The sequence below is a fragment of the Lepus europaeus genome, chromosome 18 (assembly GCF_033115175.1).
Source record: "Lepus europaeus isolate LE1 chromosome 18, mLepTim1.pri, whole genome shotgun sequence".
NCBI classification, from domain to species: Eukaryota; Metazoa; Chordata; class Mammalia; order Lagomorpha; family Leporidae; genus Lepus; species Lepus europaeus.
Genome location: NC_084844.1, coordinates 21982133 through 21995381, shown reverse-complemented (window position 1 = coordinate 21995381; position 13249 = coordinate 21982133). Strand labels below are relative to the sequence as shown.

Here is a 13249-nt window from a genome sequence, read left to right as displayed (position 1 = left end):
GCAACCTGAACCCAGGCGGCTTACACTGTTACTTTCTCATCATGGTCCCTCCTACTCCCCACTGAAGCCAGGAGGACCTAAGGCCAGGCACACCTGGTCTGTTTCCCTCTGTTTGTTTGTGCAGGGTCTCTGGTGAACCCCAGCTTGGTTTGTTTATAGATCTGCACCATGTGGAAAGTCTGTGTTCAGGCTGGAGTTTGTTTGGGTGGCCTGTGACCACGGGTGTGGACTGAGGCGCTGGAAGAGCTCCAGCAGCCTCACAGGCTGGTGAGCTGTGGGACTCAGAGGTACCTTAGAGAAGGGAAATCCTGGCTACCTTATTTTAGAGACCCATAGAGGGCCAGGTATTTGTCCACGGTCCCAGGATGAGTGGAAGGGTAGGACGCAGGTCTCCAGACGCTCCAAAGCCCTGTGTGAGTCCTGCCATGCCCTGGACCTGTGGGTTGTAGTGGTGGTTTGCCAACTCCTTTGACACAGGAAAAGAGCAGGACTGAGGAGTGGGCTCACAGGCTTCTGATCAGGGTCAGAAGGGATCCTTCCACTGAGGCATGGAGGCCCAGGCATGTGTTTGAGGAAAGTTGGGGGGGGGGGGTGCATGGGGAGAAAATTCAGTGGAGAATTGTGTCAGAATTCAGTCCGCATTATGTCTCTTGCTAGCCTCTCCCCCAGGGCCACCATGTTGTACAGCTGAAGGGAGAGCCATTCTGTAGACTATAATGTGGCTGGCGCCCCCTGTAAGTTGTTCAGTTCAGGGCCCTGCCTACATAGCTCCTTGTGGTGCACCTGTTCTCTACCCTCTTTCTTCAAATTAGATTAAAAGCAAGATGAAAGGAGGTATTCCACACAGGCCTAGTCCAACACCCTGTCCCCAGCTCTGCCTCCTGCCACTCAACATCTATTGCTCCACTGCCCACCCCTCTCCTCCAAGCAGGTCTCAGTGGGCCACAAATAGTGGTACAGGAGCAGCTCCCCCTCCCTCCACTCTGTTTCTGTGTCTCTGGGGGGCTGATTTATAATGCCCCCCTCCCAATCAGTCCTGCCGCAGTGTGTGAGAAATCAATAGTGCAAATGGATTGAGGCTGTTCAGTCTGTCGACTCCCCGTGGGCCCCTTCAGCTCTCGTGGGACTTGCAGAGTTACTCAGTCCCCTTCCAGCTTAACATACACATAAATATACACACCTAGTGGCTGTAGCCAGAGCACTGAGCACAGGAACCACTCTCTCTGTTTCTCTCATTCTCTCTCTCTCTCTCTCAAATATACTGGGCTGGTCTTGGCATGATAAATATGCTTGAACATTTATTTTCTAGTTTGGGTGGAGTGGAAGTAGAGGGGCTTAAAGGGCAGTGGCTGCCAGCCAGAGGTGGGGAAGGAGACAGGTGGGTGAGGGAGATGGAGGGAGGGCTAACTGGGGAAGGGGTTGGTGACAGCCCACCCCATCAGCCCCGGTAACTCAATTCCTACACTCCACCCTCCAGATTTCCCTCCTGTTCAACAACTTCAGCAGCTGCTGGCAGAAGTGTGTATGAGTGCGTTTGTGTATGTGGCGGGGAGGCGAGAGGGGCTGTGGGGGCAGGGGGTGCTGCCAGGACATGTTAAAGGAGACTCACAGCCTAGGTACAACTTGGGTGGCAGGAGGAGCTGAGGCAGGTGGGAGAGTGGGTGGTAAGTGATGGGCAGGGGGCAGGCTGCAGGGGGGTAAGGCAGCCCAGGGGTCTCACAGAACTTGTCAGCACTGGAGCAGGGCCTAGCATGATGGGGGTGGGCAGCAGTGCAGGGGCAAGGGAGGGCACGACCATGGCTTGCCCAGGATGCGGAAGCCTGTCTTCATGAGAGGGCACACATAATCAAGGAGAGCACAGTCTGCCCCTGTCCCTGATCCCTGGGCCCTGCCTGCAGGGCATCTCAGTCCTGGTGGTGACTAAGTTGCTTCAGTCCTGGGGCTGGCAGGGTGCCAGGCTCAGCTCTTCTCGGTAGGTGAGTCACTGCCCTGGCATCTCCCCCGGATGTAGCTGAGTCACCCAGCCATGCCTGCTAGGCAGGTGGGCATCGTGCTTGGGGTAGGGGTGGAAGACTATGTGTGTAGCCCCCAGAGCCTGCTCTGATCTCTCCCTGGCATGCCCTGGCTCCACCCTTAAACCTGTAGAGCCAGGCGAGGATGGTATTTCTTCCATGTGCTCCACTGAGGGACGAAAGAACGAGGCAGCAGGGTACAGAGTGGGGTGGACTAGGTTTGATTTAGAATAAATGGGAAGGAGGGAGTTAGGGAGAAGATTGTGGGTTAGAAACCCAGATCCGCTCTCCCATTGACAAGCTGCCATTGACCTTGGACAAAGCAACTTAAAAAAAAATGCTTGTTTATTTGAAAGGAGGAGAGGGAGAGACAGAGAGAAAGAGGTGTCTTTCATTCACTGGTTTTGCCCCAGATGGCTGCATCTGCTAGGGCAGGGCCAGGCTGAAGCCAGGGACGCAGGTACTTTGGCCATCTGCTGCTGCTTTCCCAGCCACATGAGCAGGGAGCTGGTTTGGAAATGGAGCAGTCTGGACTCTGGTATGGGATGCCGGAGTCTGTCACAAGTAGTGGCTGAACCTGCTGCGCCACAACGCCCGTCTCAGCGATTTCCTTTCCAAGCCTCAGTTTCTCCATCTGTACAGTGGAAACAGGAGCCCTGCTCTTTCAGGACTGTGAGAATCAGATGGGGTGGGGTAATGAAGGTAATTGTGGGAGATGCTGGAGGGCTGGAAAGAGGAAGAGGGGTCAGCTGGGGCTGGTTCCAGACATCTTCCACCCCCACTGCATCCAGGAGGTCTTGGAGGGACAGTGGTTTCCCTTCCTCTCCTTAGACTTGTGCTATTCTTCAGGAGTTCCCACAGGCTGTGAAAGGGAGGCCTTGTCTTCCTAGAAGTGTGGGCCCTTCTGGGGTGTCTTAGAGCTGTTTTGTATCTCCTTTGACTACTAGAGCTGTCACTGGCCCTGTACCTGTCTGGGCTCTCTCCTCTGGCTTCTTCTAGTTTGGAAAGGAATCCCTGTCTTGGGAAACCAGTGACTCAGGCTCCTCCCTCAGCCTGACTCCCATGTGCTGGCAAAGGGAGCCTTTGCTGAAGGCTGAAATGCCCGTGGGCCTGTGGCTTCTCTCTGCTAGTCTCCTGCTGCCTCCTGGGTACTCTTCTTTCTTCCAGCATCTGGAGCCCTGGCAGCAGGGGGTAGATGCCCTGTGGTGAGGCCAACACAGCTGGAGTTCAGCTGGTATTGGATTCAAGACTCCTGGGCCCCAACCTGAGCACTCCTCCTGCCTCCTGGAGTCAAGCATGGGTAGGGCTGGACTTTGGACAGGTGGAACTGGAGTGCCCTGGGATGGAAGGGAGTGCCCCCGAGGTGTGCAGGCTGGGTATTTGCACACATGGGTGCTGGTCTTGTGTGAGTGTCTTACTTTCTGAGGGGGGTGGGTACTTGTGTACGTAAATTCCCTCCCTCACAGGCACATGGACCCACTGCTATGGTTGTTCAGAAGTTTGCCCCACCCCCTGCTTCCTTCGCTGATATGTGCACACATGCATGCTTGTATATGCTTGTTTCTGTATGGGTGTTCATACATGCATCTTGGAGGTGTACACATTTGTGCCCTGAGTATGCATGTGGGTGTGCATTCGTGCAAAGATGCCTGAATCTTGGTGTGCAAAGTGTAACCTCAGTCCATATGCTGGCAGGTGTACGTGTCACCCAACATGGGAGACACTGTAGCCATGGGCATGCACACTTGCATTTTTGTGTCTATGAGCCTTCCCCTCTAACAGCTGGAAGGGGAAGAATGGTAGGATCTAGGCCAGGAGGAGCCTTTTGGGGGCTGGAGGTGGGCTGGCTCCTCACCTGGGCGGAGTCCTCTGCTGCTGACGGGGGGTGGGGGGTGGGGGTGGGGCTCAGGCTGGAAGGCCTTTTGGGGGCGGGGTTGGGAGAGAAGGGGTTAAGCGTCGGCGTCCACATCTGGGAGCCATTGGCGCATTCCTACCCGCTGAGCGCATGTTTGCGGATGGATCTGGACGGGACGGGGCGGGAGGGGCTGGGCGGGCGGTTCGCACCGGTGGACGGAAATCCAGACGGGAGCGGGAGACAGCCCTGGGCCAGCGGGCGGGAAGGGGCCTGGGGAAGTTCTGCCTTGAGCCCTTCGCAGGGCAAAACTTATTATGGCAGCACCGGGCAGAGCCCACGGCCAACCCGACTTGTCCACGGCTGTGGGTGGGGGTGGGGGCTACTCAATTCTAGTCTCGGCGCTGCAACCCATGAGACCTTGGATAAAACCCTGTGCCCGATCTGGGCCTCCTGTTGCTCGTCCGCAAAGCTGGGAGCCGTCAGCCCGGTGGGTCGGAGCTCTGCCACCCGGTGAAGCAGAAAGTCTCACTGGGGTGGAGGCCTGGGAGTGTGGCACTTCCCCTTCTGGTGGGAAGTCCTGTGAGGGCACTTGTGGCCACTTTTCAGCCCGGGAAGGGGACACAGCGGGGTTCGCGTTTGCTCCCACTCCCAGTGGACTCCCAGCGGTTGGGACTGTGAACCTCCCAAATGGAGGCTGGGAGAGGCTGGCGGCTGTGTGCGGGTCCGAGGTCGCCGCAGACGGAGGGTGATTCAGATCTCGTCCAGCTGGAACGTGACAGAGCTTTCCTGCTTCGATTCTAGTCTTGTAGCATGGAGGGGCGCTCCTGGGCTCCGCTGCCGGGAGATGGGAGAACTTCCCTGTTAGGGGAAGGGTATTCGAGGTGGGGTCTGAGGGGTTAGGACCAGAGTCTTCCGACCCACTCACGCTGGAAAGGTGTTTGGGGAAAGTGGTGATGTATGTGTGGGGAGGTTTTTTTTTTTTTTTCTTCAGAAAATTAAGTTCCTGAGAAGCGAAGTGACTTGCTCAAGGTCACATAGATCTCAGTTCCAACTCGTCCCTGAAGGGTTATAATTATGGGAGATAGGGGCTTGAACGCCAGGTAGGAGCCACTGTGTTCCCTTCCATGTTAAGCTGCCCCCTCTCTTCCCAAGTTTAGGTGTGGGGTGTGTATGTAGCAGTATCCCTGGGAGTGTGGGTGTGTGCCCGGGAGGAGGGGAGTGTAGAGTACCACACACTGCGTTCTTTTCTCTACCGAGTCCTGTTCCCATTCTTTCCTCAAAACTTTACCCTCGCTTCACTCTGGATCTCCCGTTGGGGGCCTGCAGGAGGGATTATCCCAGATTCCCACGGTCTAACCTTCAGCGAGGAGCGGCTCCTTTAAGACTAGCTCGTCCCTGAGTCTATTAAGGAAAGCTGGGCGGGCGTAAGCCTGAGGACACGCCCCCGACTGAGGATTGGTCAGGGGGCGGGCGGGGGCGGGCCCGAGCGGGAGGGCCTCCCCCCCTCCACCCGTGCTCCATACCCTCCGCCCCCCCCAGTCTGGGGCTCCGGGTAAAGTTTCAGCCTCCGCACGTGACTCGCCATGGCCGCTGCCGTCGCCCCGCGCCCCTGAGCCGCGGCCCCCCGGACGGCCTCTCTCCCGGGATCCCGCACCCCTGACGCCAGGCAGCACCGAGGTGCCGGGTTAGGGCAGACGCCGTGCCCGCGGGAACCCCGGATGGGCTGCGTCCCCCTGCTGCGAGGTAACCTCTTCCCGGGGGTTTTGGGGGAGCCCTTGGGTCCTGCAGGCTTCGGGGCCCCATGGCCTCCTCCTGATAGGAGCTGCGGGCGGGGACCGCGGACCGGGCGGAGTCCGAAGGGAACCCGGGGTTTCCTGGGCTTCCCAACGCGCCGCCGCCGTGTCCTGAGTGGGGGAGCCCCGTCTGTGCGCCTGTCTGCTCGAGTCTTCGCGCGCAGCCTTGAGGCGTCTGGGGCCGTCTGCTTCGCTCGTCTCCGGCGCTTGAGCTGTGGCAGAACCGCCGCTGGGAACTCCTGCTCTCTCTTTAAAAACAAGCAAAACAAAAAGACTTTCAAACCTGTTTGGGGAGAGATCAGATGCCCAACGGACTAGCCCCCTCCTTCTTTCCCTCCTGTTATCTGAGCCGCCCTGTGGTTTGGGGAGAATCGGGCAGGGGGCCCACCCCCACCAGAGGGAGCCGGCTGGGGGGCGGGGCCGCTCAGCTGGTGTCCCCTGTGGAGTGAGGGGAGCCGTCAGAATGGAGTGCAGGAGCCAGTGGGGTGTGCGGGGGCGGGGGTAGACCGGCCCAGGTCTGGTGCTACCGCAGTGTTGTGGGAGCTGATGAGGGTGAGGGGAGGACAGACCAGACTGTCCGACCTTGCTCTGCTGAGGGTGTCTGGGACCTAGTGCCACCCACGAGGCTTGGAAGCTGCTAGCCAGATGTGTGTATGTGTTGTGTGTGTTGGGCTGGGGGTGTGTGTGGGGGTACTGGAAATAAAGCTTGGCTGCCCACTCTCCTCTTTGGGCGCTGCCCTGTTGTCAGGCTGTTGGATGGGGGTGGGGGACACTGTGCGCTAGGGTGGAGGTCCAGCCGGGTCATGGACTGCAGATGAAAATGCTCCCCAGCCTCGGAGGAGTCCATCCAGTCTCCATCAGCTCTTGGATACCGTGCTCTAAGTGCTGGCACGGAAGGGTGCCTCCTCGCCCCACCTGGTGCAGCTCCCTCTTCTATAACCAGATTGCCTGCTGCCTACTGGCTGTGTGCACATGTGTGTCTGTATGTTTTTGGAGGGGATTGTTCCTGAGAACATTCCTCCGCTCCCCACCCCCTACTGCTTACCCCAATCCTCATTTCTGCTCTGGACCACCCCCACACCAGTAGGGAGATTCAGAGATGTCTTTTATCTGTTTTCTTAGGGTAAGATTCAGTCTTAATAGGGCAAGATTGTTTAGGGGGGGAAGTGGTTTAGTAGGAACCCCGCCCAGGTCTTGCTAGAAAGTCTGGGCTCGGGCCTCAAATGCTCCTGCAAGGCTAGGTGGGGAGGATGGGTCAGGGAAGGCCCAGATTGGAGGAGGGGTGGCTTGGAGCCTTGGGGCTTCTGTGGGTGGGGGGGTGCTGTCTGAGATGAGTCTGGGGGAAAGAACAAAAGAAAGTAGTTGGGGTTGGAGGTCTTGGTTTGTCTGTAGAATTAGGGTGCATTGGGAGTGGCTAGGACATCAGTATTGCCTGGGAGTCCTGGCCTGTGGTGACCTGAAACGGAAAGGTCAGTAGGGTTAGACTCTCCTAGGCCCTAGGGAGCTGAGGACCTTGGATTTGCAGGGACTTTGAGGGGTGTGAGTGAATGTGCCTGTGGCGGTCACTGCAGGGGTTCCACACCAGACTCCAGTGGGCAGTTCTGAAAAGATGCTGGGCTTGGAACAGGCTAACCCTGGCCACCTCCTCCTATAGCCCCCAAATCTCTGCCCCTTCAGTCTGACCCTAAATGCCGCCTGCTGCCACCCTGAGCCACCTCTCTAGTTCCCCTCCTACTCCCAACCATGTCGCAGCCAGGCAGGAAGCTAGCTGTAGGCAGCCCCATCCTGATTGCCCCTGTGCCTCCGCGCTGGGCACAGTCACCCACACGTGCCATGACGTCCTTCTTGCCACCCAGTCTGGTGGGGGGTGCATTGTCTGGGTGACCCTTCAGGTCTGTTTTGGAGATAATGACCCAGTCTCCAGTTAAGGAGCTCCTCGTCCTCTAAATCATTTGATCTCTGAGGCTGGCTCTGTCCTCTGGGACCTTCCCCCTACCCAGGCCACTTCTTGATCAAACTCCAGGGGTGTTTGATGGGCTAGTCCTCATAGCTGCAGTGCCCAGATCCCTGGACCTTGGGCAGCACGAGCAGGGCAGGACCTAGAAGTGTGGGTGGGTGTGGGTCTCTGTGGGATCTGTCTGGGATCTGGGGTGATGGGCATCTGGGGAAGGTAATCCTATAAATGGGGTAATCTTCACTCGCTTAGCACCCCACACTCTTGTCTGGTGATGGTGGTTTTGAGAGTGTGGGAAGCTGGCAGGGCCCTTGGCAAGATGAACAGGGTTGTCTTAACTTACTGGGTTTTGGGAAAGGAGTGTGGCAACTGATACCCCCAGCTCCCAGGGCTTTGGCTGCACATCCTCTCTGACGCCTGCTCTTTCCTCCCTCTGCTCCCCTCTCCACCCTCCGGCTGCTGTCTGGAGCCCACACGGTTTGTGGGGGAATGCAGGGTAGGGGGCAGGGCCTGGATCTCTGTGTGTGTCCGGGAGTGTTCTGGGAATTGGCAGGATTGGCTGAGGGTGTCTGGGTGTCCCTGCAGGGTGGGTGGTGTGCAGAACCTGGCCCACAGTGTGAGAATGTGTCAGCGTCGGTGTGTCTGTCCCCAGTCTGGCTCGGGTGTGAGTGTCTTGCTTCGTCTGGATCTTGCCTCCCGCTCCAGTCCTAGTCCTCCCCAACCCCCTCCAGCCCCCCCAGCTGGGACTGCCTGCTCCCCCCCCCCCCCCCCCGCAATTGGAGCCTCCCTTGCCTGTTCCTGGAATTTGGAAAGGAGGAGGAGGAAGAGGCAGGCAGACAGACCTCCCACGCTCTAGCCCGCCCGCCTGGCATCGTGGGGAAATGAAATAGGTGCTATGGAACTAAGTTTTCCCTGGCTTCCTCAGACCCTACAGCACACATCACCAGGGCCAGTGGCCAGCTCTTACAGAAGGGCCATGGGCTGCCCCTCCCTGCAGGCAGCAAAGCCGCCTCCTGCTTAATATCCTGCCCTGCGGGGCCTCTGCTGGACCTTCAGGCACCACTGTCAGTTGGGGAGCCGGAGGGGGGATTAGGCTGCTGCCAGCCTGGCCAGCACCTGTTGCCAACCCCAGCCCTGTAACTGGAGCTGGCCAGGGAGGGGGCTGCAAAACGACAGGTGGAATTTCTGCAGCCCAGCAACACCCCCCCCCAACATATGCCTTTCTCTTCCGGTGGCTGGAACAAGAAGAGCCCCCCCCCCCCTTTCCCCAGCTTCAACCTGATATCGTGGGTGATGACCCTCTCCTGCCTGCTGACCCCCACTGTGTCGTTGGCTGCAGAGCTGGGCTGCCCTCCTTTTAAGTTTTCAGAATTCTGCTGCCCTGATGGGGGTGGGAGGAAAAGGGGTGGTGGGGGTGGTTTTCTGTTAATGTTTTAATTGCATAAAAACTGGGAGCTCAGCTCCAGGCCAGTGGGGAGTCTGGGTCTGGCTGGCCGCCCGGTTAGGGCTAAATATAGTCTGGGACATCTGCAGAGAAGGGGAGGGGGGTGGAGGGAGGTTCCATTCCCCCTACCTCTGGCCAAGGTGCCCTCGTCTGGGCGGGCACCTTGGAGCAGGGAGGGAGATTCCTCAACACAAAAGGCAGGGGAGAGGCGGCAAGGGCTGGGCACAGTTGGGACCTTGCCTGCCTGGAGGCTGGTAGATGCCTGAGATGAACCCAAAGGCTCAGGACAAGGCTAGAGTGGGGTGTGCAGGCAGGATCCTCTGGCTCTGTTCCCTCTCCCCCAGTGTTGCCTGAGGTCAGGCAGCCTCTGTGTGTCACTGCGCCCATCCGGCCGGCCGGCGGTGTGTCACCATGACCTACTCGCTGCTTTGTGTGTGCATCTGCATCTACCTTGGAGTGGCTTCCTCCTGGCCCCTCCCCCTGGAGCCTCTATCCCCTGGGTCCTACCACAGGTCCCCAACCCTCCTTCCCTCTGTCCCTCGCCCCACAGCGAAACCTTCAGCCCAGGAATCGAGACTTGAGAAGGGGAAGCTGCGGTCGGGAGTTCTCTGATCTCCAGTCACGGCAGGAAGTGGAGAGGAGGGGGGCTGAGGGGGAACCGTGAGTGGCAGGCAGGGAGGGAGGGCCGGCTGACTGTACACATTGATGGGGGTGACCACCCTCCCGGTGGCCCCCACTTCTCTCCAGCTTAAAACAGGGAAACTTGTTGGATAGCTGATTCCCCAGGGGCTGCAAACAATCTTCACACACACCCTCAACACTGAGGGCAAAAAAAAAGTCTTCCTGTCACGTGGCCAATCACTTCCTGTCCCACTGTGGTTCCCTGGATGTTTGTTGTTGGTTGCCATGGTGATGGCCACCGTTGGCACTACCCCTGGTTCTTGTGGGGAGGGAGCCAGCCCTCCCCCCGGGGCCCACAATTATGGGGGGGGCAGGCCTTGGGGACCTGACCAGGGGCCCTTTCAGGCTGTGTGTGGTCTCTGATGACCCAGATCTCCCAGGGTTCCCAGACTTCTGTCACAGCCACCTACTCAGACTGAGTGCTGGGGAGACTGTGACCATGTCTCGTTGTACTTGAAGGTGGCTGTGAGTCTGGCTGGTCTGTAGTCCTCTCCCATCCGGTGCATGGACTCTGGACTCCCTGTGCCCTTTGACAGTTTTGGAGCTTCTCTGCTATCTGTGTTCTGGAGAACCACCTTCCCCAGGGTGTTTCTGTGGCTTCTTGGGGTCCAGGCCAGACTGTGGAGTGACTGGGGGGGGGCACCAGCTGTATTTGTTTTGGGAGTGGGGAAGTGGGGACTCTGTAGACCATTCTGTCCTCTACACACAGCTTGAAGCAGCTTCTCCCTGATCCCACGGGTCCTGTTCTTTAAGGGGAAGGTCGTGGAGCTCCATGACCCATCCACCCCGCCCCCCACTGTGGGCTTCCTGGATCTGCTGGGGACTTAGAGGGGAAAAGATTCCCCCTGCTCCTAGCCCCCCACTGAGTAGGCGAGTGTGGAGTAGGAAGTTCCTTGGGGGGTTGATGGGTGTGTGGGGGTAAGGGGCGGGGCCCAGTGTGACTCAGGCCTGGTCTGGGGTGAGAGCCAAAAGGATATCCTGAGGCAGGAGGGGGGATTGTTCCTGGCTTCCCTGCAGCCTGGGTCCCCAGGGAGAGATGCTGGGAAGGGGCTGGTAGCATCTAGTTCTGCGCACAGTTTGCCATGGGATTCAGAATGCAGCAGCCTCAGGGTGTGGGGCTGAGCTGAGGGCATGGCTGAGGGAGTTGCTGTAGCCTCCCTCAGCCCCCATGGCCACCATGCGACATTGTGAGCGTGCTGTGCTTCCTGCGTGGCAGAGCAGGGGGAGGTGGTGGTGAGAGGGGCAGCTGCCAAGGTGAGGGTGGGGAAAGCCCCGTGCCAGGCTGGGTTTGAGGACGGTGGTTTCCAAGCTGGGGGGTCCCCTTTTGTCTGTGCCCCTTTAGTCACCGGCTCTGCACACACACGGGTGTGTGTGCGCGTGCGCATACACACACACACACAGAGCTGCCTTTGTATGGTCCACACTCCTGTGGTCTGGCTGTGGCCTAGGCAGGCTGGTCTCTTCCTCTTCCTGTTTTCTTCCTTCCCTATGGGTTGGTCGCTCTCCTTGAGGCCTGGGCTGCCCCCTGCCCTTTCACCTACTGTTTGGCTCTAAGCAGGACCGGGACTGGGTGGAAGGCTTCAGCTATTGTTCTGGGTGGACCCCCTCAGCTGCCTAGGCTCTGGGCATCCCAAGCAGGGGCCTCTGGGTGCCATCCCTAGTGGTGGAGGGGATGGGAGCATTACCTTCCTGGAACAGACTCCTACTTCCTTTCCCTGGAGCCTGACCTGTCCTGGGCCTGGGTTGTCCAGTCATCCTCCCTGCCGGTCGGTATTCAGCCACCACTAAAATTGTGGTGGGTGGGGGTCAGGCAGCTCTGTGTAGCTGGGGCACAACCTTGGGCTGGGTGGAGGATGAGTGGGGGCACTCGGATCCATTCTTCTGGGATAAGGCTCTGTGTCTTGAGCCGCAGGCAGAGGTGGCACCCAGAGGCAAGATGCTGGACTTCTGGCCTTCCCTAGCCCCGTGGAGGACATGCTTAGGACCTGCACTGCTGGGGCAGATTTTCACACCCACCCCGGCTACAGTGAGGCAGGCCCCCGGTTCTGTGGGGCTGATGGGGAAGAGACGCCCTGGCCTGTGCCAGCCTCTCCCAGGCGCTTTTTCTTAAACCCTCCTAGGTGGTCTCTTTCACAACGAGGCTGGGCTTACATGGCTTCCTGCAACCCAGATTCTGGTGAGCGGATGGGAAACAGAGAACAGAGTGGTGGGGTTGTGGGTTCACTGGGGAGGCTGGGCATGAGAGCCTTGGCCAGAGGAACCCCTGGAAAAAGGGGAGAAAGGGAGTGATGGTCATCACTCCTCCCATCTAGGCAGATCTGAGGAGCATGGGGGATGGGCAAGGTTGTGGTTTGAGTGTGTTTTCCTGGAAAGTTTATAAATAGTTCCAACCCACTGTTCTAGTTTGAAGTTTGCCTTGTCCCGCCCTCCTGGGCCAGCTCCTTGGTAGGGTAGGGGTCCAAAGGGGGCAGGTCTTTGTTGCTGCCAGGGCTGGAGTCCCTCCTACCTAAGTTGAGCTTGAGCACTGGGTGTCATTTGCATATGATTCACTAACTGTCTAGAATGCTTAGGAAACCCCCGTCTCCCCTTCTCCTAAGCGCCCCAATCCTTGTCCCCCTCTCAGCCCCTCCGGGACTGCCTGACTTCTGTTCCTTGGGAACCACTCTTTGAGGGGAGCCAGGAAAGCAGAGAGACTGAAGAAGCGAGGCTAGGCTGGCTGAGTTCCGGGACCCCTTGCTCTTTTCCCCTGAGGATAAGGGAGGAAATGGTAGTATATCTCTTCCCCTCCCCCCTCCCCAAATCCAAAGGTTTCCCTTTTTTGGTTTGTGAAATGAAAAGGGAATTTGGGAAAGGCTTGTGGTCAGACCTCCACCCACACCTCAAATATCCCTCTCCCCACATCCCTCTCCTTGTCTGGGGGAAGCAGACCCTGGGGAATGGGTAATCCTCCCTCCAGGCCTGTCCACCCGATGCTGGCCCTGTGGGGAGGCAGGGGTGAGCAGGCTTCGGGCCCCACACCCCGGAGGTGGTGGTGAGAAGCGTGGTGGGAGGGAGGATCCCAGTTGCCTGGGGCCTCCGGCAGCCAGACCCGGTGCTCGGTGCTTTCCAGGACTTCACAAATCTCACTGCCGTTGTTGAGGTGTGCAGCTCACAGGCGAGTAAACAGATGCTTAGAGAGCTGAATGACTTGCCTAAGGTCACCCGGAGTGGCAGAGCTGAGATTTGACCCTTCACGCCTCTGGGTTTTTCTACCCTCTTCATGGCTCAGGCCGCTCTCACTTTTTTCTCCAGGTGTGTTACTCGGAGGTGTTAAGTGGGCAGCGGTGGGGAAGGGATGCTGGCATCTTCCAGGGGTGAGGGAGGCCGGCAAGCAGGGGCGCATGGCTGGTGGCAAGCCTTCCAGTCCCTGCCCCTTTTTCTGCTGTGCTTGGGCTGGGCTCTGTGTGCTGGAGGTGCAGGCCTGTGGTTTACTCTCAAGGGAGGGTGCCTGTGGGCAGTGGAGGTGGCTGG

The 13249-nt window shown here is 58.5% G+C and overlaps 1 protein-coding gene across 3 annotated transcripts in view; it reads left to right on the top strand.

The window, feature by feature from the left end:
• Positions 1-13249, top strand: part of RARA (retinoic acid receptor alpha) — a 43842-nt gene that overhangs the window by 3605 nt on the left and 26988 nt on the right. For 2 of the 3 annotated variants that reach the window (XM_062216219.1, XM_062216216.1), the window contains exon 1: positions 5407-5610. The exons of the other annotated variant lie outside the window; for it this stretch is intronic. In XM_062216219.1, coding sequence (XP_062072203.1) covers positions 5586-5610 — 25 coding nt within the window. In that variant the 5' untranslated portion in view covers positions 5407-5585. Of the gene's footprint in view, positions 1-5406; positions 5611-13249 lie in introns of those variants that run through there. 3 annotated transcript variants of the gene reach the window in all.